Source organism: Marasmius oreades, chromosome 2 (genome assembly GCF_018924745.1).
Source record: "Marasmius oreades isolate 03SP1 chromosome 2, whole genome shotgun sequence".
Classification (NCBI taxonomy): Eukaryota; Fungi; Basidiomycota; class Agaricomycetes; order Agaricales; family Marasmiaceae; genus Marasmius; species Marasmius oreades.
Genome location: NC_057324.1, coordinates 835,758 through 859,126, shown reverse-complemented (window position 1 = coordinate 859,126; position 23,369 = coordinate 835,758). Strand labels below are relative to the sequence as shown.

Genomic DNA, 23,369 nt, shown 5'->3' with positions numbered 1-23,369 from the left:
TTCACCGTCGGGAGCTAGCTCTTCTCGCAACGAAGCTACTATCGAAATCTCTGATACTGAGGAAGCAAACACTAAAGTAAGCCCTCCAGTTCGTTCTAAAGCTATCTATGGCTCAATTCTATTACCAGAATGACGACTTCAAGATGAAGGACACCACCAAAGGATAAAGACCCTATGAAAATTCGCATTTCCAAGAAGAAAGAGGTCCGTAGATCGCGTTATTCGTTTCATATAAATCATTTCTAATCTTTCTGTAGATCGAAGCAAAGCCTGCTAAGAAGGCTCGTATCGATAAGGCCGGCATAGACCTTACGCCCGAATCCGAGGGTGAGTGTCCACCTTGGGACCGTCCTCTCTTTATTCGTGGCTGTAGCATCACTTATGACAACTTGTTGGACAGAGGAGAAGAAATGCAGAGAGTCTACGCATCTCTCTGTACTCAAGGTCATAGCTAGCATGCCGGCCCATTTTGGTATGGACTCCCTTTCTGCGTCTGACCTCGCTGCCATTCAGACCCTCCTTCGTATGGAGGTCAATGCGTCGGCCTTTTCGATTCTTCACCAAGGAGCAGCATACCAGGCAGCCTACGAAAAACTCGTCGAGGCAAATCAGCTAGTCCTTTCCCGCCTCGCCCTTTCCGTCGAACAGTCAGCTACGTCGACTTCAGCACAGGAGAGGTCTACAAACCAGCCTACTGAGGTGGATGCAGGTGCTCCCATGGAGTCTATTCAGTAGTGTATCTTTCCGTAGATCACTCTTTAACAATGGCTGGCTGTAGTGATAAATGGTGTCCGCTCCTTTCATATTACTGTCATTTCGTATACTTGTGCACTAGTTAGATTTTATTAGAATCTAACTGGATTTTCCGGTTTCATACGTTCAGTCAGATCTTAGAGAATCTAACTTTCTTCTTAGCAGACCTAGTGACTCTTACTGGATCGTCCATTGAATCCTCAGATTCGCTAGGTAGCTCAATTTCATTATCATTTTCTGCTGTAGCTGAGTGTCACAGATTTCACTGTCTTATCCCTATCTAACATTTATCTTATCTGTGCCATGTGTTTATCTTATCACATCACTAGATATTCCAAAGATGGAGTGGACCATTGGACTTGTTCTAGACCATTCTAGACACTTCCAGATTGTAGATCAGATCTAGGGGAATTATGTCAGATCTAGATCACACTAGCAACAGCCTTGGCAGGCTAGATGTCTAGATGTTGATCCTTGTTGCCAAGCATGCTTGAGCAACCCAGAGTACTATATATTTACTCAGTGCTACCCACTGCACCATATGGTTTCCCAGGCTTCACCATATGGTTTCCCAGGATTACCCAGTGTACCATATGGTTTCTCAGATTGTTGCTAAGGAACCATTGTTCTGGAATGTACCTGAAGTCTTCCAATCAGACAATTACCAAGCACACCATGTGCTACTATTCAAATAGAGTATTAGAGGTCTTAGTATAGTATCTGGGGTCCTAGATAGAATTCATGTATATAAGCTAGACAGTCTGAGCCTTAGAGCCTCAGACTTAACAACATCTTTTGTCTTCATACAACATCTCTGTGCTCTCCATCTAAGCTTCACTACTAATCTCCTTCTACCACTCCACTACAACACATCAAGAAACTAGGTGAGTTGCAGATTTGTGATACTGAGGCATTACCATTCAGCCTCAGGATTTGAGCTTTGTCAAAGATGTAATCCACTCCAAGTTCGTACTCAGTTGGTACTCAGTTGGTTCATCTTCGTTAGCCATGGCTTCTAACTCATCCTTAGATAGCTGAATTAAATCTTTTATTTCCGTAGGAAGGTCAATGTGGTATCGCGCTGTGTGAGGTAGGATGCGAAAGGCTCCGTACTTTCCCCGTAGCAATGTTCCATCCATTTCCGCTAAGATATAAGAAGAGCCACCTTTAGTACGTCGAATGACTATGCAAGGCCCAAAGTATCTAGGGAACATTTTCCTATCCAAGTTCTTTTCAATAGCGGTATTCCGTACTTGAACCAAGTCTCCAGATTCAAAGTTTAAGGGTTTTACAGTGTGCATATATTCCCGTTCGTACTTGATCAAGCGTCTACGCTTTTCTTCTGTAATTCTATCTTGCATAGCTGTTACATGTGTTCTGTGTTTAGCCAGAGCTTGCGCTCAAAAGCCAATCAACTCTTCTCGTGATAGAAACCTATTGGGTAGTTTCACTAGCCACGTAGATTCCACATATCAAGCGGTAGTATAGGTTCTGCACCAGTAACAAAGAAGTAGGGGGAGCAACCTAGGTCTTTCCTAGTTGTTACTCTATCAGCCCACAAAATATGCTTCAATTTTGCAAGGTCTCCAGCTACAGCTTTCGAAAGCGCGCTCCGTAGATCGAAATGTGCGCTCTCAATCTTTCCGTTTGCTTGAGAATTGTACGGTGAAATCTTAATGCTATGGACACCGTATTTGTCCATAAGCCACCTTGCCATAGCAATCATTTGTGGTGCATTATCCGTAACAACCTCCTCAGGACAACCCCACCTACTAATGATATCATCAAAGAACCATTCTGTGAGTATTCTAGCTGTATCACTTTGAATAGCCCTTGCTTTGGACCATCTGGATAGTGCGCATCGTCTGTGAACAATCAGTTTACAACTGTTGCTAGCGGGAGTCATACTCAAAACATCTACATGGATCACTTGGAACAGTGACGGGGTGTGAGTAACCACTGGAGGTATCCTCAACAGATCAAGCCTTCGATCCTGGCATTCCTGACAGCTACGGACGAACCAATCTATGTCCTTGTCCATATGCGGCCACCAAAATTGTTTCTCCATGATTGACTTAGTCACAAACATTCCTTTATGTCCTAGATGATCGTGACTTGCTACAAGCATCCACATCCTCTTATCAGGAACTACATACAACCTATGTTGCGTAGAACCATCCGTAGATCGTTTGTACAGTCTCCCATCAGGGTCTAGAAAGAATTTTGATCCCAATGTAATGAAACTGTTCATTTTGTTTTTAGGCAACTCGCATACAAAATCCACTTCGGGATCTAGAAGCCACTCTTCAATTTGAGGAACTTTCTCATTGAACTTTTTAATCTCATTTGTATATTCATGTATAGGCTTATATGGATGAGAATCATTCCAATTGTCATCTACAGTGGGCAGGACCACTGGTACTTGCTTCAAAAATGTTGAAACATAGTCTGGAGGTTTCCGTAGCACCCAATTTCTTATCTTATCTACAAAGTTTGCTTCATCTATGGTGGACTGTAGGTCTTCTAAATAGCAAAAGACAGATGTAGCCAACTTTGGTTCTTTCTCAGCTAATGAAACCAAATAACCCAACCACGGATCTATATCATCCTTGAACATATCAATGTCAAAAGGTTCATCCTCGATTCCATCTCCCATTCGAAACTTTACTGGCTGACCATTGTCGTCAACCAGGAATTCTTCCCATCCTTCTGGTCTAGGCATAGATATCCCACCAGGAGGAGGTCTCAAAAGTCCATCTGGACCATGTACAAGTCCTTTAATATGAACTAGTTCAAAATGATAGAGTCTGATCTCTTCAATCCACCGGTTAATGCTAGCATTTGGAGCACTATCTGGATTGTTCAACATTCCTTTGATGTAGCTGGCATCCATTTCTACAGTCAACGGTCTACATCCAAAAGTTTGATACTTTGACACCCGTAGTGCCATAAGTAACCCGTAGAGTTCTCTTTTCAGTTGTGAGAAGCGAGCTTCTCTCTCATTGAACGTTATAGACCCAAAGTAATTGTAGAACTTCATTTTTGGATTTTTGGGGTCTACTTGGTACAAGTAATAGCCTACACCTTGCCAAGACGAATCTACGGCCAACGTGATACCCGTTGGATTCTTATAGTCGATGGGCTGTAGCGCGGGTGCATCACGGATTCCATCTTGAACCTCTTGGACAGCTTCACAAGCTTCCTCGTTCATTTCAAACAGTACAAAAGCTCCAGTGAGCTGATTCAACAGTCTTGTCTTCTTAGCATAGTCCTTAATGAACATGCACATTTGTCCTGCAATCCCCAGAAATGATCAAATATCAGTTTTGCTTCTGAAGTTTTTCAGATCCCAAGAGAGAATGATCTCTGCAAACTTCTCTACAGGTTTTTCACCGTCGTAGGACACTCTATGGCCTACTACCATTCCTTCAGCGCAACAAATGAAAGCTTTCGGACCTGAGAAGGTACCTCCCGCGTACTTCATCCACTGAACTATTCGATTCACATTCTGTAAATGCTCCCAAACGAATCTACGGATGCCTGGATTTTCAGGAATCACCTCATAGCCTCTGTCAGGTAACTCATATCTAGTACTAGGTCTTCGTATAGGTACGTCGTCAATGTATGGTCTAGTAACATGAGGAATTTCTTCCCGTAGAATGTACGTTACATCCTCATGAAACAAAGGGACTGAATTAGTCCATCCCATAGGTAGTTTCACTAATCTATAAGGACCAAAGGGCGTTTGGAACGTAGTAAAGTCTCTCGATTCCTCGTCGATAAGCCTTTCATCATATCCAACCCAAATGTCTAACATTCCTATATACACTCTTCCAGAAAAGCTACTAGCAATCTCAGCTGTTCCAGGTGGAATCCCAGAATGCTGAATTGTGACTGCATTCAATGGTTCTAACGAATGAACCAGCCATAGACTCTTTCCGTCTTTCTTTAGTACTATGACCACTTTGATCGATATGATGACGTAGTAGGGTCGTACACTCCTGCTGCGATTTTGTCCTTCAAAATCTGGCAGACTTCTTCGTAAATCCCAGGTGGAATAGAGATATTACGCTCAACCCACGGCTTGTGAGGCAACACTGGGAACTTAATCGGCGGGAAGAAATCTGTATGAAAGGTTCCACCTTCATCTGCACTCCAAGCGAATCCTTTCTCTTGGATTTTCATCAGATGGTGTACCAACTTCATTTCTTCAGGCCATAGAAAGCCTTCATTATGATTCTTTTCTATGATTTCCTTACATTCTTCTGTATACCGTTCTCCTGGACTGAACTCAGGAGGGTACGGCAATAGTACTGGCATCCCTTCAAGCAGATCCCCAGTAATATTCCTAAGAACTCGGAATTCTTCTGGCATCTTAGCCAATTGTGGTCGGACTTTAAGTGCTACTGGCTTGTATTTTCTGTAGACCGACTGAACTGTATGTTTTCCAAGCGCCGTAGCACCCTGGGAAACATAGTTCTCACGCTCCATAGACTGCGAGCTACTCAAGAATATGCTATATGAATTCGTAGGAAGACTTTCTCTCGAAAGCTTTCCTTCTAAGTTGCGTAGAGCAAGCCCCATCTCTTGTACACACGCATCAAGTTCGATAACGTAGGCATTCTGAGAGTCCGTAGACGATAGAATCTTATCTATTGGGGTTTCGCCCATATAAAGGTCCTTAGGAAAGTTGTCTATAGTCCTGTAGACTTGCAACCATCTTTCCTTATAAAAAGCTAGTTCATTGAACAAAGTCTTTCCATGTTTGTCGGGGTCCTTAGCTAACCTATCCAAATCCAAAGCTATACATTCGTCGGTTTGGTAGTGATTTTCGTACATCCTCTGATGATAGTCTACTAGCATAGATGCTTCATTTAGCATTGTATCGAATGCATTTTCATTTTCAACCGCACCCCCTACAAAACTTCGTGTCGGAGCAATGGGGGTATCAATTTATTTGGATTTTCTTCAATTTTCGACGCATCAGTGAGATTCTTGAAATCCATACTAAGCAAATCAACAAGTTCACATAGACTATGGGTATCTTGAGCCTTCAATAGTAAAGCTCTGCCATCTATGGCGATTTCACTAAGCTCATCCATCTTGTCTTGTTGAGAAGGGTCAGATCAATGTGCCAATTTTTGGCTGTTGAAGCCTTCGAGGGTTGAACCTCTTCTAGTAGTACAAAGCAACTGTTCTCATTCTGTAGATTCACTGTGTATGGAATCTAGGGAGTTTGAAACTGGTGCTGATGAATAATAAGAAAGAATACTGTCCGTAGCACAAGGAGAAATAGAAGCACTGTTTTTGTGTTTTGTATCTTCTGTGTGTTTTTGGTCTTTTTCGTTCATATCAATGTTTTTCATTACTCTCGAATCAGACTGACTAGTAGTCCTTTCACTATTTGAAGCTTCTATGAAGGCTCCAGCCAGCTCTGTAGGAGAGAATTTTGTATTTATCAAATTTTTATATTTTTCAATTCATGGAACACCATGAGCATCTACAGATATTTGTAGAGCCACCTCTCCTTGATCCTCTATCAATTCATCAAGGTGGACTGAAAATTTGAAGATTCAGTCCCTCGTTGTTCTCTTTCTTTCTGCACTTCCTCTGAACTCTGCGTCCGTAGGGTTGGTTCCTGCTTAGGTTTTATCTTAATGCCTTCCCCTCTCATGTATGTAGGGATGACACTTTGAATTCCTTTGTTTGGGCATGAAACTGTAACCCACTGGTCTCCATCCTTGAAGTTTTGCACCTTCGATTCCGTTAGGACATCGAAAGGTCTACCCAAGAGAATGTGAAAGGGAGCTTTCTCCACTACATGAAGCTGCAAATATACTGTTACTTCACCAAACTTGAAAGGTACATTTCTGCACACCCCCAGTGTTGGTTTCAGCTGTCCATTCGCAGACTGCATGTGAATCACTGAATTTGGATCCCATTGCAAGCCTAATCCTTGAGCAACCCATGTGTCAATCGCAATTATTTGTGATCCACCATCAATCACTGCTTCTACTCTTTCCATAGAACCGTTAACCTCAGGAAAGACACATCTGAGTCCCTCGGACAATCCAGCTACTATCACAACCTTCTGTTTTCCTTCAGAATCTAACTCGGTGCAATAAACTTCCACAACATCTCGGTGAACTACTGAACCCGCTTCCAATCTGTCTTCTTCCTCTTCTAAGGTTTCGAACGAATCTACGGTCTCAATATTATCTACTTTCACAAACTCTGCTTCTTCATCAAAAGGTTCCTCTGCCGCCATAGAGTCTTTTATTGGATAGTCTAACGTTTGAAGGAACACTTTATAGTTCTTCTTTCGAACGTGCTTATTCCTAACTCACCATAGCAATGCCTTTTGGAACTCTTTTGAAGCCGTGAGCTTGTTCAAGCAAACACTAGCTGGATTGGCCATCATTTGGTCAATTAGGTCTTGAATCACCCGTTGCTTATATCTTTTTGTTTCAACATTTTGAAGATTTTCCGTTGACACTTTCTTCACATTTTCAGACTGAACCTTCTTAGATTTTAAAGCACCCTTGTCTTCAGGAATTATGCTTCGGGGCAATACAGAATCCCTTGGTTGTGGGACGCGTCCTACGGGCTGAATTTGATCGAATACCCTAGGCAGCGGAGTGGAAGGACGTCTATCGATCTGCGACAGAGGTTCTTCTTCATCTGATTCTGCTTCATCTTCTTCTTCAGAGACCTCTTCTTCGAAAGGCTTTCTCTAGGGTATCACATACGGTTGTTTTCTCAAGAATGAGGGTGTAGATATCACTACTTGGGGTTTTGGTGGTAATTTTATTTTTTTGGGGTCCTCTGGTCTCCTCTGGGTATCTTGAGATCTATCTCTCTTATCTGAGGAGTCCATCATTGGACCTTTTAGTTTTTTGAACTGTCGCCCGACTGGTGACGAGTCTCTACCTCCAAAGCAGCAATTCTCTGTAACAAAACTTCTATCATAGGCACAGATTGATGGTCTGGGAGATCATCATCAAGATCCAAGTCTCCTTGTAAGAAGAAACTGGTCTTTTCAGCACCTGGCCATCCCTTCTCTCTAGTGATAGCTCTAATTCTGTCTGCTCGCGATCCTTTCTTCACTGGATCAGGTGGTGGGAGGTTATTCCCATCATACATCTCCAGTCTATTTGTATGTTCATTCTTAACTATCCACTTCTTCTGGAATAGCTCTTGCGCTTGCCTGCATTCTCTCCAGAAATGCCCGGGTTCATCACAAATAATGCAATTTTTGTCCGTAGGCGCCCTATATGGCTGTCCTGCAGCCATAGAGTTGGATGTAATCTGGTTTGAAGGCCTAGATCCACTGCTACTCTGCCCTTGGCTTCCGTTATGGTACGCCATAGCCTGCATGTTTTTGTAGAAGTTAGGCTGACTGAAGTCAGGCATCTTCTTCGAAAGCTCAGAAACTGCACGTGCAAATTCATTCATTCGAGTGTTCTGTGCGTCTACGGAGGCCAAAAGTTTCATTGTCAACTTGTCAGAAGCTATTTCCTTCTTGTACGAAGACAATGGAGCTACCGTAGGCTCGATTTTTGCACGAGTGATCAAGGGGGTTCCTACGGGAACCGCTGCTTTCACTCCTAACGTATAGCTAACAGGATCTAAGCCCTGAAGTGCGTAGCAATCTCCTACTAACTCATTACTGATGGTCAAAGCCATATCCCTAACTTGGGAGAAAGCAAAAGGGTCTAACTGGGAAGTGAAACGAACTGTTCAACCTTAGAACCACTGCACCCAACTAGTGGGGTTTTAAGGCTTATGTGGCAAGCTAAACAATACAGACAACACTACAAAGGGGGACCGCCGAGGCGACAAGGTTTACTCAAAGGTAAATACTTACTGAGGGATGCTGAGAGGGAACTTAAAAGCGCTTGAAGCACACTGGAAAAATACTGAGGGCACTAGAACACTTGGGAACACTGGACAGGAGCAATGGCTCAACTGGAGAGAGAGGAGGAAAAGCAGAAAGCACAAGAGACAGAAACACAAACAGAAGGTTTAAAATTACAAGGCTGGGGGAAAAAGCTAGATACATGGGGGTTTATATACTACTGAGCTATCTATAAGGGGATAGGGCTTAACCAATAGAAAATAACATGTGAATAGCCACCAGACTTCTGATTAGAACAGTGGAAACCTGCAGGAGCTATCGGATTTCTGATTAGAACAGTGGAAACTTTGTGTAAAGATGACTAGATGCCAGTAATGCTTGGGATGCCCCAAAAATTTAATTTCCAGGTATTTCTTGAGGCTGGACATGCCTTGGAAAGTGAATGATTCGTGACAGGAAGCCACCCACCCACTATCTACTTCTATGGGCTTTTCTGCCTGCAGGTTTCGGACGTAGTGAGGGTCCCGTAGCCTCTTTCTGATCTCTCGCCAGAATGTCGGGTCTAGACATTCCGCAAACTTCTGTACTTTCTCTCAATTTGACAAGCTTCCTGCAAGTTTGTCTGCTTCAAACTCAAACTCCATGTCAAACGAAGTAAGCTTTTGTAGCTGTTCCTCTCCTATACCAGAGAACCTAGCCTTTAATAGGTCTAAATTCTCCAATGCTCCTATTTCTAAATCCCTAATCGACGGGAATGAATCAAACATCTCTTTCTCAAATGCAGCCCAACTATAGCCTTTCATAGATGGCAAATGATGTGCCAGGAGTTGAGAGGTCTTGAACTCCATTTGAATCATAGCTAGAATGATAAAAGATTCATCTAACTTCCAGCCCTTGACTTTCCCATATTGTAGGATAGCCGCCATCCATTCCCGTAGATTTCCAGGATCTAGACAGTTGAACGTGGGGAGCCTTCGCTTCGATGTATCTTTATCCAATTCTTTCAAAGCACCTTTCGAGAATTCCATCCAGGACTTCTTTATCGGTCTTTCTTCATCTGGCACACCTGCCACTGCTGGGTCATTTGATATATGGGACATACTTGTTAACGGTCTCTCAAGAAATAAACTCGGGTTTAGTTCAAAAGAATAAAACTCTTCTTCCCGTAGGTCGAAGTCTGAATTGTATTCGGAGGGTAGAGATGATAACGGTGAAGAAAACGGTTCAATATCCTCAGTTAAAATCTCTGGGGTTTCGTATGGGGTTTCTAAGGCTTGGTTTCTAGGACCTTGCGTAGATCTTGTATCTCGGAAAGCTTCTCTCAGACTTCTGTCAAAAGAGAAACTGGGGTTTCTTAAATCATTTGGGATAACTTGGGTAGCTTCTCTTCCTTGCATAGAATTGTGTGTAAATCGAGAAGACTGACCAGCTCTCGGTACTTGAGCTGGGGTACTAGATGCTAAAGCCGTAAGACTATGTGTCTGTAAGATTTGTGTGCCAGCCGCTAGTGAAGTGTGAGTATTACGTCGCTGTGAACTAATCTTTCGGAGAGAAGTTCTTTTGGTTTTGGTTGTTTTTGTAGTTCTTGTCGTAGGGCTAACACTACCGAAATTTCACAATATTTCATTCGATACTGAATGTAATCTTGTTTCCACCCCCTGCGGTGGTCACCAGATAATGGGCGAAGTATACCACTCAAGAGTCAACCTAATATCAGAGCTATGGGAGTAGCACTAACACCAAATCAACCCAAAAACTAGTAAACCTCCGTGTAAAGTCTATCAATAACTCTACACACCAGGAAAGATTGCAAGGGTGGACTGCTTGGCAAAGGTTACACACAAGATCACAGTCTCAATATCGTATGAAGGTCTTATAAAATCAATGTGTAACTGCAAGTGTAAAACACCACAGCTACAGGGATTCTAGGGTTTGTAGGGGCTCTGTTTATTGTCCAGTGGACTAAGTGGGACTGTGAATTTCGTCTACAGTAAGACTAATTCAAACGATTGGAGACTATTGCCCTCAACGGACACGAAAACTAAGTCCTTGGCAGACACAAACGCTAAGACCCTCGACGGATCATGAAACAGTAATCAAGACCTCGGCGGCCTACAGACGGATAGTTCTCTAGTTTGACCTCAACGGTCTCATATAGTTCAAATCAAATCTTATCGTTTCACTGCACAAAGACAGGGCAAATCTCTCTATTGGTGTCAAGAGCAGTCACTCACGGGCAACCCACTCAGGACTTTCCTACGCACGGGTAGTACTTACTTTATCTACGGATACATGAGCTGCTTTTATACTACTTCTACACTAGTTTTGTAATCCTATCTCTACTTGTTTCATCTCTAAAAATAATGCACCGTAGCTATGAATCCATGCGGAGTCTTATTGTTAGGGACCATTACATGTGCAGAATCTTGTCTACAGAGCTTTTCTGTATTCAAATCATATGTTTTGGACCAATCTGGACCGTTCTTCATTCTTGTTTCAGCATGTAGAATGGACCTACATAGGCGTACCATATGGTATTTCCTGCCTACGGACCTTATCCTGCATTTCGACGTTATCAAATCATATGGACTCTGTGTGTCCAAGTGGTTCCAGCATATGGATCCAGAGTTCTGAATTGCCGTAGCACATGAACAGCATGGACTCCGAGATCCGTTGTTCATCCCTGCCTGGTTCCTAGGTACTCTATCTGTGATCTGTGATCTGTATCATGTCTTTTTTGTCTTTTCCTCAGATCAGGACTCGATCTACAGTCATATCAAATTTCTTCTAGTCTGCGTGGTCCTATATCCAATTCCTTGTCAACTAAATCCCCTGTAGAAGTAGGTACTCCTAGTATGAAGGTTTTTTGACTCCGTTAAGTTCTGCTACGAACGGTTCTGTGAAGACTACAAGTTTTCTAATAGTACCATCCCTTGATATGCCAGTGCATAATAGAATGTAGAGAGTAGAACTTGGTGAATTACTGCTTAAGTCCTCTGCTCATAGTGTTCTACAGGTTTCGAACGGTCATACAGTTTTCTGACACAATCTACAGCTCTCTCTAACTGGTCTAGCTGTGCCTATGGCACATTCTACTAGTGGCACTAGCTTTAAGTAGCAATTCGGGCTCACTCTAGTTCTTAATATGATAAATATCGCTCCGTAGCACTGTTTAAAAAGAACCTTGTAGCATAGTCAACTAAGTCGCATTAGCGTAAGAATAAATAGACTCAAAAGGATAAGGAGTAGAACTGGATGTGTAGCGGAGTTTTGCATGTTGGCGTTTACTCAGGCCAAGTGGAGGAGTGTAAGGAGAGTCCAAGACCTCGATAGAGGGACTCGGACGTTCGGCCGGATTCGGATGCACGTCGGTTCAGAAAGCGATACTGTCTTCAGACCAGTCAATCAACGGATTGTAGCAGTTGAGCCAGTTATATCCCAGAACTAAGTTGCAGGTAGAATCTAGAGAAGTGACGTAAAAGTCAATTGATATGATTTCTCCTGTAGGAAATTTCATAGGAAGAGAGACAGAGGAAGTAATAACGGAACCGAGGGAACCATTAAGAAGATGTAAAGAAATAGGAGATATAGGTACAGTAGGTACATGGTTCTTAGTAACAAAGTTTGAATCAATGAAACAATGTGAAGAACCGGAATCGATAAGGGCCGAGAAACTAAGAGTGTTCGAGTATAGAGGGACAGAAAGAGAATTAGGAGAAGAGAGTGCAGCTGCATTGAGTGTAACCTCAATTTGGACACAATCTAGTGCAGTGCAACTCCAAGCTCATGCCGAGGTCTTGGAGTCGCAGCCTAGTTTTCCGACTTTCCATCAGACTTGGCTGGCTCCGAAGTGGAAGCATTAGCTGCATGGGCCTTAGCCTCTTTCGCAGCTTGGTTAGTTTTCTTCTTTTGACAATCATCAACCTTATGTTTACCCCCACAATAGCTACACAACCCATCCTTCAAGCGGCAGGCCTTTTCAGCCGCATTCAGCTTTCCATCTTTTCCTAACTTATCCAAGAAGGGAAGATGGGGAGCAGTGGAATCCGATCTGGAAGCAACGGCATTCAAAGTCATAGTGGATTGTTGTCCTTTGCCTTTCGGCTTGGGTTGAGATTGGGAGTTGGTCAAAGAAGTGGAAGAGGAAGTAGATTGTTTCGGTTTGTTGGAGGAATTATTGTTGGATTGGCCACGAGCAGCATGGGTTTTTTCGGCCTCATGTTGCCAATAGTGTTGGTCACCAGCTTTCACGGTGGCCCGAAGCAGATGGTAAAGGTCCGGACGGCCTCCAGGAAGTGCAGAGACCTGATCCTTGATGTGGTCAGGAAGTCCGTAATAAAAGGAATGACAGAGTCCTGGATCACTGTAACCAACTCTAGCAGCAAGGGAGTTGAACTTCACTATGTAACGAGCAATTCGGTCAGTAGTCTTCATAGTGAGTAAATCCAACTTGTCCAAAGCTTCTCCGGCAGAGTCCACTTGGCCAAAGTTTGTCTGCAATTCTACCACCCAAGCTTTATAGCTACCCATCCATGCTGGCAGATCCTGTTCAGAAAATTCGCTACCCAATAGTTCAGGTTCGAAAAATTCAAGAGCAGTACCTCGGAGGAAAGAGAGGCCGTAATTGACCTTTGCAGATGGATCAGAGGAGAAAACGTCAGGGTAGTGATTAAATTGTAATTGTAGACCAGTGAGGAAATTTTTGAGTTTGTGGGGATTGGAACCGTCGAAAGTCTCGGGTTCCTTCAGGCATATGCCCTTCTTGGGTTTGGCTTTTTCGCGGAGCATCTGTTGAAGCAACGCATTCTGAACGGTAAGATAACTGGTGACTGCAGAATAGAAATTATCAGACGGGTTTCGGTAAGGAGCACTGCCTAGTGTTCTGCCAGCTGGAGGACCACCACCACCTGGAGGACCACCGTCACCACCACCACCACCACCAGAACCTCCCGGACCTCCAGGGCCACCACCATCACCTGAACCACCACCAGGAGGGTGTGATGGATCTTCGTCAGGATCATCTCCATCTTCGGGTGGATCATCAGCATCATCAGCTCTACCTTTGCCTTTATCAACCCTCGGTGTTTCTTCTCCTATTTCCTCCATTTGTAATTCGGAGAGGATCGGAGATGGTCAGGGTCGTTGGGTAGAAGAGCATCGTGAACAATCGATGGTTCCTTGGAGTTTACTGGGAGAGAGTAGGGAGTCGTAGGGATTGTCGGAATCAGAAGCATAAACACTGCTGACCCTTTGGGGAGTTTTGGGAATATTGAGATGAGAAAAACAAAGAGCAGACCCGACATGGGCCTGAGTTGTAATAGTACGTGTGGGGAATAGAGTTTCGAAAACAGGAAGGTGTTCGCAATGGTCGTCTGGATTGGACAACATGTTGACTCAAGAAAAAGAATTTAACTACTGTTAAGGATGTGCAGAGATCGATCGGACCTGAGTGGATCCGATGAATAGAACGATAGATAGAAAGAAAGAAGAAATGAAGAAGTGATCGGAAGTAATCAGAATGTTTCGGACAGGAAGAGAGTGATGAGAGTGACGAGTCTTGACAGTAGCCGAAGTTATTGGACAACAGCTCCCTGAGTCGAACTGTCTTAGACCTGATCAATGAGATAACCAGAGTCGAGTTAAATTCTGAAGTACTAGCTATTAAGAAGTACATCTTATATAGTACTCGAGATAACTAAAGGAGATAGAGTGAAAGTAGATGAGATCTGATCGGAGTCCGAGTCGGACAGACTAAGGAATTAAGCAAAGTTACTAGACCGTATGGACACTCGGCCAAGTAGAGATAGTGGAGTAATTAATGTGAATGTGTGGAGTATAGGAATGATAGTAAGTAAAAGCATCTTGGTCTTTGTTACAAACAATTCTTGGTCATAGAGTAGGGACTGGATGGAAGCAGACCGTAATCGAGTCGATCCGGAATGGATCCGGCACGGATATAACACCTCTCTATGTAAGCTTCCCATGCACCATATATGGTAAGTACACGTGTCTCTGACCCTCCTCTTCTATTTTTTTCATCACTCGCGAATGACACTACACATTTTTTTCTCACTCTCTACCCAACCATTAATGATGACAGGTTCTGGTATTGGTATTTCATTGGAGTCTATATCTTCTGAGCCTAGAATATTATATCTGTTAGCCTTTTTAAACTAAGATTTCCTGGAAATGAAATACCACAGCATCACTCCAGTGATTGACTGTTCAATGAGTCTTGATGCATGATGCTTTTGAGTATGGAATAAGGTTACAAACAGTCCCAGAGAGTTGACTACAACAACCACTCTTAGATATATATTTATTACCCTTCAGAAACTCAGAATTGGCTCAGAATCCACAACTGGACCTTGCCAAATTGCAGATGTAGGTGGGTCTAAAAAAAAAATTCCGCCCTGCTCGACAGACCCCCCCCAGGTCACAGTCAGGGAATCAATTTTGTGGGCCCCCTTCATCAGTAAAATAGCAAACCTCCTTATGTGGATTTTTAAGGAGGATAAGGAGGATAAGGAGATAAGTACACGTACTTTTCCAAGGAACGTCCTATAACTTGAAAAAGTTCACTTCCCTTGAAAAAGCTTGTCAAGGACGATGAGGAAACAAAAAACCAGGGCTCCTTGGCCCCCTTTTCTCAATTTCTCCTTTCCACTTTCTGTACAATCAGACATTGGGATTGGTCAAAACATGGTATATAAAATTCTGTTCTAGTATACAGATAACTAAGAATAATTTGTACCAGTAGAATATAACGAGTCATCACGGTAAGTATCGGGGTCCACCACCTTGCATGCCACCTTCTTGCGGGAAGGGGATTCTATCAGAGATGAGAATTAGTATAGTTGATAACGATGGCGAGGATATACATACCTGAGTAGTGAGTTTGGTGATGCCAATTGCACAGTAACCCATGATCCCAGTTCAGCCCCAGTGGTTGGTATGACAGAACGAGTAGTGATGGCAGGATGGGTTATGATAGCGGAGTATTGTTTGTGTAAAGTTAGTACCAAAATCATCAAAGAGAGTTGAAGTTCGAACACATACCAGTTTGGACACCTTCCTCTTGAAATTCTTCCAGTGAGTCTTGCTACAGTCAACTCATAAGCCAGACAGTTCATGTTTTGTTCAAGTTTTGCATGGCGAGACTGAGATGTTGACGAGACATATTAACAATGCCTGGCCACCTTAAATACAAAAGTCAGAAACATAATTAGGGAATGAAGGACACATACCTCTAATTTGAGGGTTGGTTTCTAGTACTTCGAGTGGCCTATTAGAACATTATGGATGAAGGGGGAGGAAGAGAGAAATAAATGGGGGAAATTTTTTTAATCGTGCGACTCACCAACAAGACCATGTGATGTGCAGAGTATATTCGGACTTCAAAACGACTTAGCTATTTTTATGAAGTCCACTCCAACTTGTTTCACACATTCTGCACAAGTAAAATAAGGAGATAAGTAATGAAAACCTCCCATAACCTGAGAAAAGTTGGCCTCAAAAAACCACAAAGAAGTTCAAGTACAAAAAAGCTCAAAAAAGCCCCGAAAAACCTGTTGCTGTTTTACTGATGTTGGAAGCATGTAAACTGAAAAAATGTCACTCCTCAGACAATATCTGCATCTCAAGTGCATTGCCCTCCTCTACGAGTGTTCTGGCACCAGAAGTTGCCAAATGAGACCAACCTGAAGAAATGTCCTCCTTCCAGGTCCTGAACTCCTCTCCTAGATTTCCTATGGTTCTTGTCATGATGTCATTCGGCTGCTGAGCAGAACGAAGATTAGGGCGCGGCCTTGGTTGCTCCCCGACACCTCGGAGATTCAACACAAGCCGAGATACCATGACAGAGGTGATCATTTGGCTGAACGATGCACCAATTGCTTTAAGGTCCTCCACAGCCAACTTAATAAAATCTGCCATTAGCCTATCTGGACTTGCACACTGTGGAACAAAAGTCCAAACCTGGTATATTATAACATTGATCATGTTGGCCGAGAAAATGACAGCGAAGTATAGGACACCGTCACGGGTGAACTGATGTATCAACCTTAGTTGAAAGTTCAATGGCAGCTTATTAGGAATGAAAGATCGATAAATGCATGAGTAAAGCTCACGGAGTGGTTGACCTTAAGTTCCTGATGAATTTCATGGTCCGATATAGGGTGAGGCAGAAGATAATGAAATCTGTTATGGCGGGGGCATACCAAATCGCCGCTGATTAAATTCATTAAAACGCTGAAGTATAGGGAATTTCATCCAAATCTCTCACGAAATAAAGATTTGTTAGGTGGACCGGTGAATATGCAACCTGACAGAAGGTTCAGTATGCCAGTGACTGAATCAACAAACCAGCGACCACGTACCGACAAATCCAGGAGGGAGGGGGACACCTAACCAACTCTTAATTTGACTGCATCTCGGAAAAAGCAAAATCCAAAAAGACATACGGGTCCCAAAAGAAAGCCCATAAGAAGATATGATGATCTGGACAGCCAAGACCACTAGAAGGAAGCCAAGGATCCAATAGTTGCGGCCATATAATGCGAAAATACGAAGTATCATGACAACTGAAATCGAGTGAGGCGGCTGCAGCCTGGGTCAAAAATACGGTGACCTACGTTCACAAACTGCGACAAGACCAACTGTAGTGTAGCCCTCGAACGAAACAATTCGATCGCAACTAGAGACCGTGAGCTTGTTGTTTTCAGAGGGATCATATAAGAAACGCATCGTACAGCTAGAATATTGGAAAGTCAGAAATAAAAGCGAAAAAGACCATCAAGTTTATAACACTCACGTTTGTCGACCATCCGGGGTTGTGGAACGCTGGTCGAACGTTGAGCCCCGGACTGCCAGTACTCAAAAAAAAAGAGGCTTACCATCGATGATGAATGCAAATTGTAATGGTGTAAGGTATCGATTGAGAAGGAATAGTATACTTGCGCCAGTAATATCGCGCTTCCAGACTCGTTCGACCTGATGGAAAGCAATTCGGTAAGTACTATCTGTGGTGAGAAGCATAGTATGAAGAACAATTGTCAACCTCTTCACTGAAGGTGACGCCTGCCGCCACGACTCGGCCTGTCAGAGTGGTTCACTTCACAGATAGAAGACGCTTACAATGGTCATACAACAGCATCACATAAGCCGCAATCTGGAAGTATTTTCCGGCTTGCCTGGAGGGTTATAAGGGTGGGGATGTCATTCCTGAATCGAAGTAGGGAACGCACAGATGCAAAGCAGCGGTAGTCACTTCGGCTAGAGTTGGAGCAGACATGATTAGTACGGTACTAATCTCCAGTAATGGATCGCTACTTCCCAGGAGTCGTATAAGTACGGTCGATGGAATTTGAATGATGATTTGATGCTACAAAATGATGGTTAACGATAGTTTGAGCACGCCAAGTGCAAGCTAAGTGCTTGAAGCCTGCCAAAACCCTGCACTAGTATGCACCACAATCAAAATTGAAACCACATATGCCCGGGGATGGTTAATTCGGATATCTTCAAGATAGTTTGATGCGCGCGAGCCGTCCGTAGGTAGTACTTACCCTGGTTTGGTTGATGTGATGCCAGCTTTGAATTTGGGGTAACTTCACCTACGGACTTCATCGGTTGCGGTTGTGGCGTAGTGATTGGGGCAATTCCCGCGTCGTCCTCTTGTATTTGCTCAAGTCCAATTTTACAGGTTCATTGTATACTGAGCAGCTGGTGACATGTGACTTATCATGACTCTGACACTATAAAGTACCACTCATCTGTACGATATAGGCTTCGGTGGTGTCTGAGTGGCGTTGGTATTTCACACTCAATTAGATCATCACAGCTGGTTCCCTATCCCAACTATGGACTCTTCTCGGGGTTCCAGTGGACACGGTCTCCCTCCTCTCAATCTCCTCTCTCTTCTTCTGTGGCCATTCAGCAAGCCAGCCCTTAAATGCCTCCAGCGCCTTCTTCTGTACGTCACGAACAGTACCATCAACCTGGCCTGTAGCGGTGGAAAGATCTGAACAGTGGAAACCGTCGCTGAGACCAAGGATCTGTCTGGGTGTGCTGTGTCTGTTAGCGCCTTGTGCAGCTACGGTAGCTTCGCGCCATGGATCGCCTGGTTCGGAAGAGTAAGTGAACTCAGAAGAGAAAGAGAAAAGAACGAGTAACGTACGTATACCATTAGCGAAGAACAACTTATCGACTTGGAGATCCCATCCGTGGAACTCCTGATTTGTCCTTTTGACGCCGCCTTCCATGTCCGGAGGAGTATTCGCGAAAACGTCGGGGAACATCGATTGGCATTGTCGCTAGACGGGAGTAAAATCTTGAGCTTTCCTGAAGTAAATTAACTGTTGACTTACGATATCGGAGGAAGGTTGAACAAGCCTCGTTACTACGGCCGGCTGGCCTTTAGGAGGACCGTCTTGCAGGTACCCTACCTGGTTGCATCTGTTGGCGAAAAGGTTCAGTCCGGCGAACGGTAGAAGAGAAACATGCATGAGAATACCCACACGATCCAGAACCATGAACGTCCTGCATTGTCAATACTCGTATCGGTATAGAACGTCGAGTTGGCGTCGTATGTGCCCAAACAATCACTATAAAAAAAGAAGTCCTGTTCACGTCCTGTAGACGAAGAAAGAGAGAAACAACCTACACGATGTCAGAGTTCCCGCACACTAAGAAGGTCAAAAACATTCAGTGTTAGGTTTGTACTGCAAGGAACCGAGCAGCTCACATTGTTTGAGATATGTATTCCTCCAAAATGCTCCCCAAGCCTCAACGGCATGATCAGCACCCCATCCAGCCGGCGGAGCGCTCTTTCCATCCTTGACCTCAAGCGCATCACAAAACCTGGTGAACGTCGTTCCAGAACCCGAAGTAGGCTGTAGGCTTTGCCAATCCCAAAGGTTGTTTCGGACTGGAACAAAGAGAGAAAAAGACGGTGTCGTCAATATACTTCCGCCAACAAACCTTTACTTGCAGTTGGGACTTACGTGCGCCAGCAGCGTCATCCAGATGCTGAATTTCGCCCAAACCAAAGTTATCCTTCAATTTTTGGATAGCATTTTGGTCCTTGCCAGAAAACACCTGATCGATGTGGGCAATGGCTGCCTCGACATCGGCGGAACAGTTCTGGGGCATGTTTTGGCGGATGGGTTCGAAGTATCCCCAGAAATCACTGAAAAGAATTCAATTAGACGATCGACTGCAGTATTGAAATAGACGGCCTATGACATACAAGATGGTCTCAACGACACCGGATGAGGAATATCCGGCCCAAAAAAGTCCGGGTTTGCTGACAACATTCGGTGTGAGAAGATCGGAAGAATGGAACAGAGCGGAACGCTTACTTGACCATCGTCCACCCAGTCAGAGCACCTTTCAACATCCGAAATTAGATATTCTGATGAGAAGAAATGTTTACCACTGAACACTCACCTGAGTAACTTCCTCCAGTCAAAATCCACGGTGCCTTGTCCGGACCTAAATTGTCACCGTTGGGCATGGGAAGCTTTACATTTTTAGCAAAGTACTCCAAATCGTCAATAGCTTGTTGAAGGGTATGAACCGCGAGGTTCTTTCCCGTCAGTTCAGGTAAGGGGTTACTGAGTCCATAGAAACGATGTTCAAGGATGATGACAGAACCGTTCTGTTGTTGAGCAATTAAACCATTGATAGTTGCGTTGGTAAGATAGCGGGTGTAAGCTGACAGTGGGAACAAGATCAGGGGATTGAATTGGAACGCATCAAAATAACTAGGACTCACGTTGCGCATTGGCTTCGCCAGGCGTCATGAGGATAATTGGGCCACCTGGAGATGAGGGATTGCAGATGGTCTACGTCCACGATAAGGAGTTAAAACTAACCAGGCTCGAAGAACTCATAAGTGTGCCAGAAACGCTGTTTGAAGGTTCCGAGGGAAGGATTGTTGTGGTCGATCTGGCAAAATATTAGTTCTGACAATGAGTTCCTTACGGCTTGACACTGACCAATTGATCGAAGAAGTAAGTAGTGTCTGTAAAGGCGTAGTAAGCAAGCACTCAGACTCAAAGGAAACGTGCAGCACGCGTACTATAGGGAGGAAGCTCGGACCCATCGCGACCAGTTACTGGACCTGAGTTCCCAGGGGCTTGAATAACAGGAATAGTGGGAGGGGGTCTGAAGTTGGCGTTCAAACGACCGTCTGGGAGTCGTGCAGAGACGATATTCGCCAGTAAGAGAGTGAGCGGGACAAGTCTAGCGAAGACCATGGTCAACATCTCGAAAAGATTGGGGCAGCCCGAAGTTATGGGATACTCCGTGTTTTTATACAAGACTTCGGAGATCCAATGGAGCTTTAAAAGGCATCCCATACGAACATTTGATCTGGGTACCTATGAGCCTCGTGGTCTTCCGAACGTAATTCAATCAATGGGAGGCTTGCGTTCATCGACATGGGCCAGGATTCACTCATCTTGACTGTGGACTTGCTTGATAGTACTACGAGTCCCCTCGCGGGTTTGGGAGGCTTCCTGCTATTTCGCTGCAATGGCGGTCATTTCAATTTTACATAACATGAATGACTCAATGTATGGCTAGCCGAACAGACTTCTTGCTGTCATGACGTCCACATGGAAATCATCACGAAAATGGAAGTCAACTTCTTTCGGGTCTGCCGACTAGCCGTTGCATTCTAGCAATCGCGGAGCCTTCCACTACCTCTTTGAGACGGGAGCCGATCCTCTAGACCGAGCACGAGCGACGCATGCACATTTACCGTAAACATTCGTACGTATATATATAAAAACCATGGCGTTTGGACTGGAACGTACCGAAGATTGACCGAAAACGAAAAGAAGGGGGGAAAGTAAAAGCAAAAGGAGCCTATATTGAGAACGATCAAGAGCCGCAGGTTTTCTGAACGGTCTGAGTGGCCACATACGCCAGGCTTCAAGGAGGGCCGTAGTCATCTTGGAGGTCATTCGCTTTGGGGTACTGCAGGATGAATGGAGGAAGGCGGTTCCCGTTCAACCCAAATGCATCGATTTCTGTAGACCTGCATAGTTTGCCCATTGATACCAACTCGTCCGCAAAAAACTCCACGTCCACTTCCGGTCCAAATCTCATTCCCAAAACACATCGTCTCAATCATAATCGACTAATTTATCCAATCTTTCCTTTCAGCAGCTAATATTCGTGCCGTATTCCTAAACCAGCGACATGAGACTATCACTGAATGCGAACGTCGGAAACGTTGCTCAAGAGAAGGAAGGTTGGGGTCTCCAGCCTCTGTCGTCCACTCTCGAAGTTTCGGTCCGACGTTTGAAGGCTCCAAATTGCAGTTGTTGTTATTTTGATACACGACGATGAGGATGGTAGCCGAATGAACTGCTTCAATATGACCTGGGTTGGACGGCTGCTTTGTTATAACGTTGGCAACGCTGACTGACACCTCCCTCGACGGTGCCGACGGTATCATCCATGTTTGCCTGTCGTGTACCCAATTCCAAGGATTCGGTCAGAAGTTTTGGGTGTTGGCCGTGGGGACGGTCTGAAGGTGGGATGGTAATAGCTTTGATCAATATGAAACGGAAGGTAAATGAGCGACCAAGATATCACCAAACTCCCGGCCAGCTTGTCAAGGTTGCCGACGACTTTTATCGCAAACCGATTGCCCTGCACACTGATAACGATGAAGCAATGAGAAGATGTTGTTGGAGTAGATGAGGCGGCGAATATCAGTCTATGGATGTAAATTTTCGGAAAAAGCACTACTAACATATGCAGATGAAGCCCAGGTTTGTTGAATGCGAATGCAGTTCATGGCCAACTCCTCAAGGCTCTAGAAATTGTCTTTTGACATCCAAACCGGTGGCCCCATACGAGACGAACGTCCTGGCTGTCTCATGAGACAATCTCGTCTGTGTCCGCTTCAGCCTTGAGGATTTCGGTTGAACAGAGAAGTGCGATGATGTAAATGGAAATAGGCGCTCAAGCTCAATTTTGAATTCATCACAACGCGCAGACAGGAAGAAACCCAGTCGAGGTTTTTCAAAACCCTCATACCTCAATTCTCTCATTCTCGAATGCCGATGTCTCCACGCAAATGACTCGGAGGATCTTCGACTTTTAGTCCCCAGACATGATTTCTGCACAGTGGAATCGGTTCAGTATGGAGTGACTGTAAATAAGGACTCGAAGGATAGGACCCCGGGAACGAAAGATGGTGTGTATTGCATAGTTCTACTGTGATACGGAGCTAAAGCGCGATCTAAAAAGCGTCCTTTCATTCTACTCAATCGTTCTCGTCCGTCTGGCCCGAATCAATATTGGTGGAGAAACTAGATAAAGCGCGACTGAACGCCGGGGCTAGATACGTACTACAATGTGTCTATGGCGTTGTAACAACCCTCAGTTCGACTTCCATCTCGCTCGGCCAACAACTCGATTATTCTAAACCCTGCAACTATCTGCAACATTAACCTTGGGCAATTTTTGTTTGTCGCATGATTTTGGCGGTATGCTATCTATTGCTGGCTCGATGAAGAGGTGCAGTGTTTATCAGCTGTTGACGCTTGATTCGAGGACTGAAACGAGTTATCTACGATACAGTGCCTGCTTTTCTTGAATATACCTGCTCGATGTGCATTCGACATTAACGCTGTCTTCCGACAACTAACCGGTCAGGCACGGCCACACCTCGACAGTCGCAGTAAGTAGTTACATGTTTCAGTTACTCAGTCTGTACTTTGTTTCGGATCATTTGGTA

The 23,369-nt window shown here is 44.2% G+C and overlaps 3 protein-coding genes across 4 annotated transcripts; all 3 read right to left on the bottom strand.

The window, feature by feature from the left end:
- Positions 1–16,124: 16,124 nt before the first annotated feature.
- On the bottom strand, positions 16,125–17,765 carry E1B28_003852 (uncharacterized protein; the record flags this gene model as incomplete). The annotated part of the gene is made up of 11 exons (XM_043148290.1): positions 16,125–16,528; positions 16,589–16,673; positions 16,741–16,840; positions 16,896–16,934; positions 16,990–17,016; positions 17,074–17,193; positions 17,245–17,363; positions 17,424–17,452; positions 17,506–17,627; positions 17,678–17,707; positions 17,747–17,765. 11 exons carry the CDS (start codon positions 17,763–17,765, stop codon positions 16,226–16,228), a joined length of 993 nt encoding a protein of 330 aa, XP_043012882.1. The 3' UTR covers positions 16,125–16,225.
- Positions 17,766–18,107: 342 nt separating this feature from the next.
- Positions 18,108–21,143, bottom strand: E1B28_003851 (uncharacterized protein). 2 transcript variants are annotated; one of them, XM_043148289.1, is made up of 15 exons: positions 20,980–21,143; positions 20,694–20,857; positions 20,611–20,636; positions 20,488–20,560; positions 20,388–20,432; positions 20,060–20,326; positions 19,972–19,999; positions 19,860–19,916; positions 19,615–19,799; positions 19,356–19,538; positions 19,275–19,296; positions 19,129–19,215; positions 18,979–19,066; positions 18,789–18,924; positions 18,108–18,731 (listed from the first exon to the last, which is right to left on the bottom strand). In XM_043148289.1, the coding sequence occupies exons 1-15, from the start codon at positions 21,072–21,074 to the stop codon at positions 18,439–18,441; spliced, it is 1,749 nt and encodes a 582-aa protein (XP_043012881.1). In that variant the 5' UTR covers positions 21,075–21,143; the 3' UTR covers positions 18,108–18,438. The 2 variants fall into 2 exon arrangements, with proteins under 2 accessions (XP_043012881.1, XP_043012880.1); XM_043148288.1 differs by having other exon boundaries at positions 20,694–21,143.
- Positions 21,144–21,758: 615 nt separating this feature from the next.
- Positions 21,759–22,079, bottom strand: E1B28_003850 (uncharacterized protein; the record flags this gene model as incomplete). Its single annotated transcript, XM_043148287.1, has 1 exon — positions 21,759–22,079. One exon carries the CDS (start codon positions 22,077–22,079, stop codon positions 21,759–21,761), a length of 321 nt encoding a protein of 106 aa, XP_043012879.1.
- Positions 22,080–23,369: the final 1,290 nt, after the last annotated feature.

What these genes read in the sequence shown, in the direction of transcription:
- E1B28_003851 (XM_043148288.1), bottom strand. Translation starts at nt 20,973, where the DNA reads ATGGGATGCCTTTTAAAGCTCCATTGGATCTCCGAAGTCTTGTATAAA. An exon ending in TTATGAGTTCTTCGAGCCTG is followed by an intron (nt 20,433 to 20,487) that starts GTTAGTTTTAAC and finishes CCTCATCTCCAG; the next exon opens with GTGGCCCAATTATCCTCATG. An exon ending in GGTGTCGTTGAGACCATCTT is followed by an intron (nt 19,800 to 19,859) that starts GTATGTCATAGG and finishes AATTCTTTTCAG; the next exon opens with TGATTTCTGGGGATACTTCG.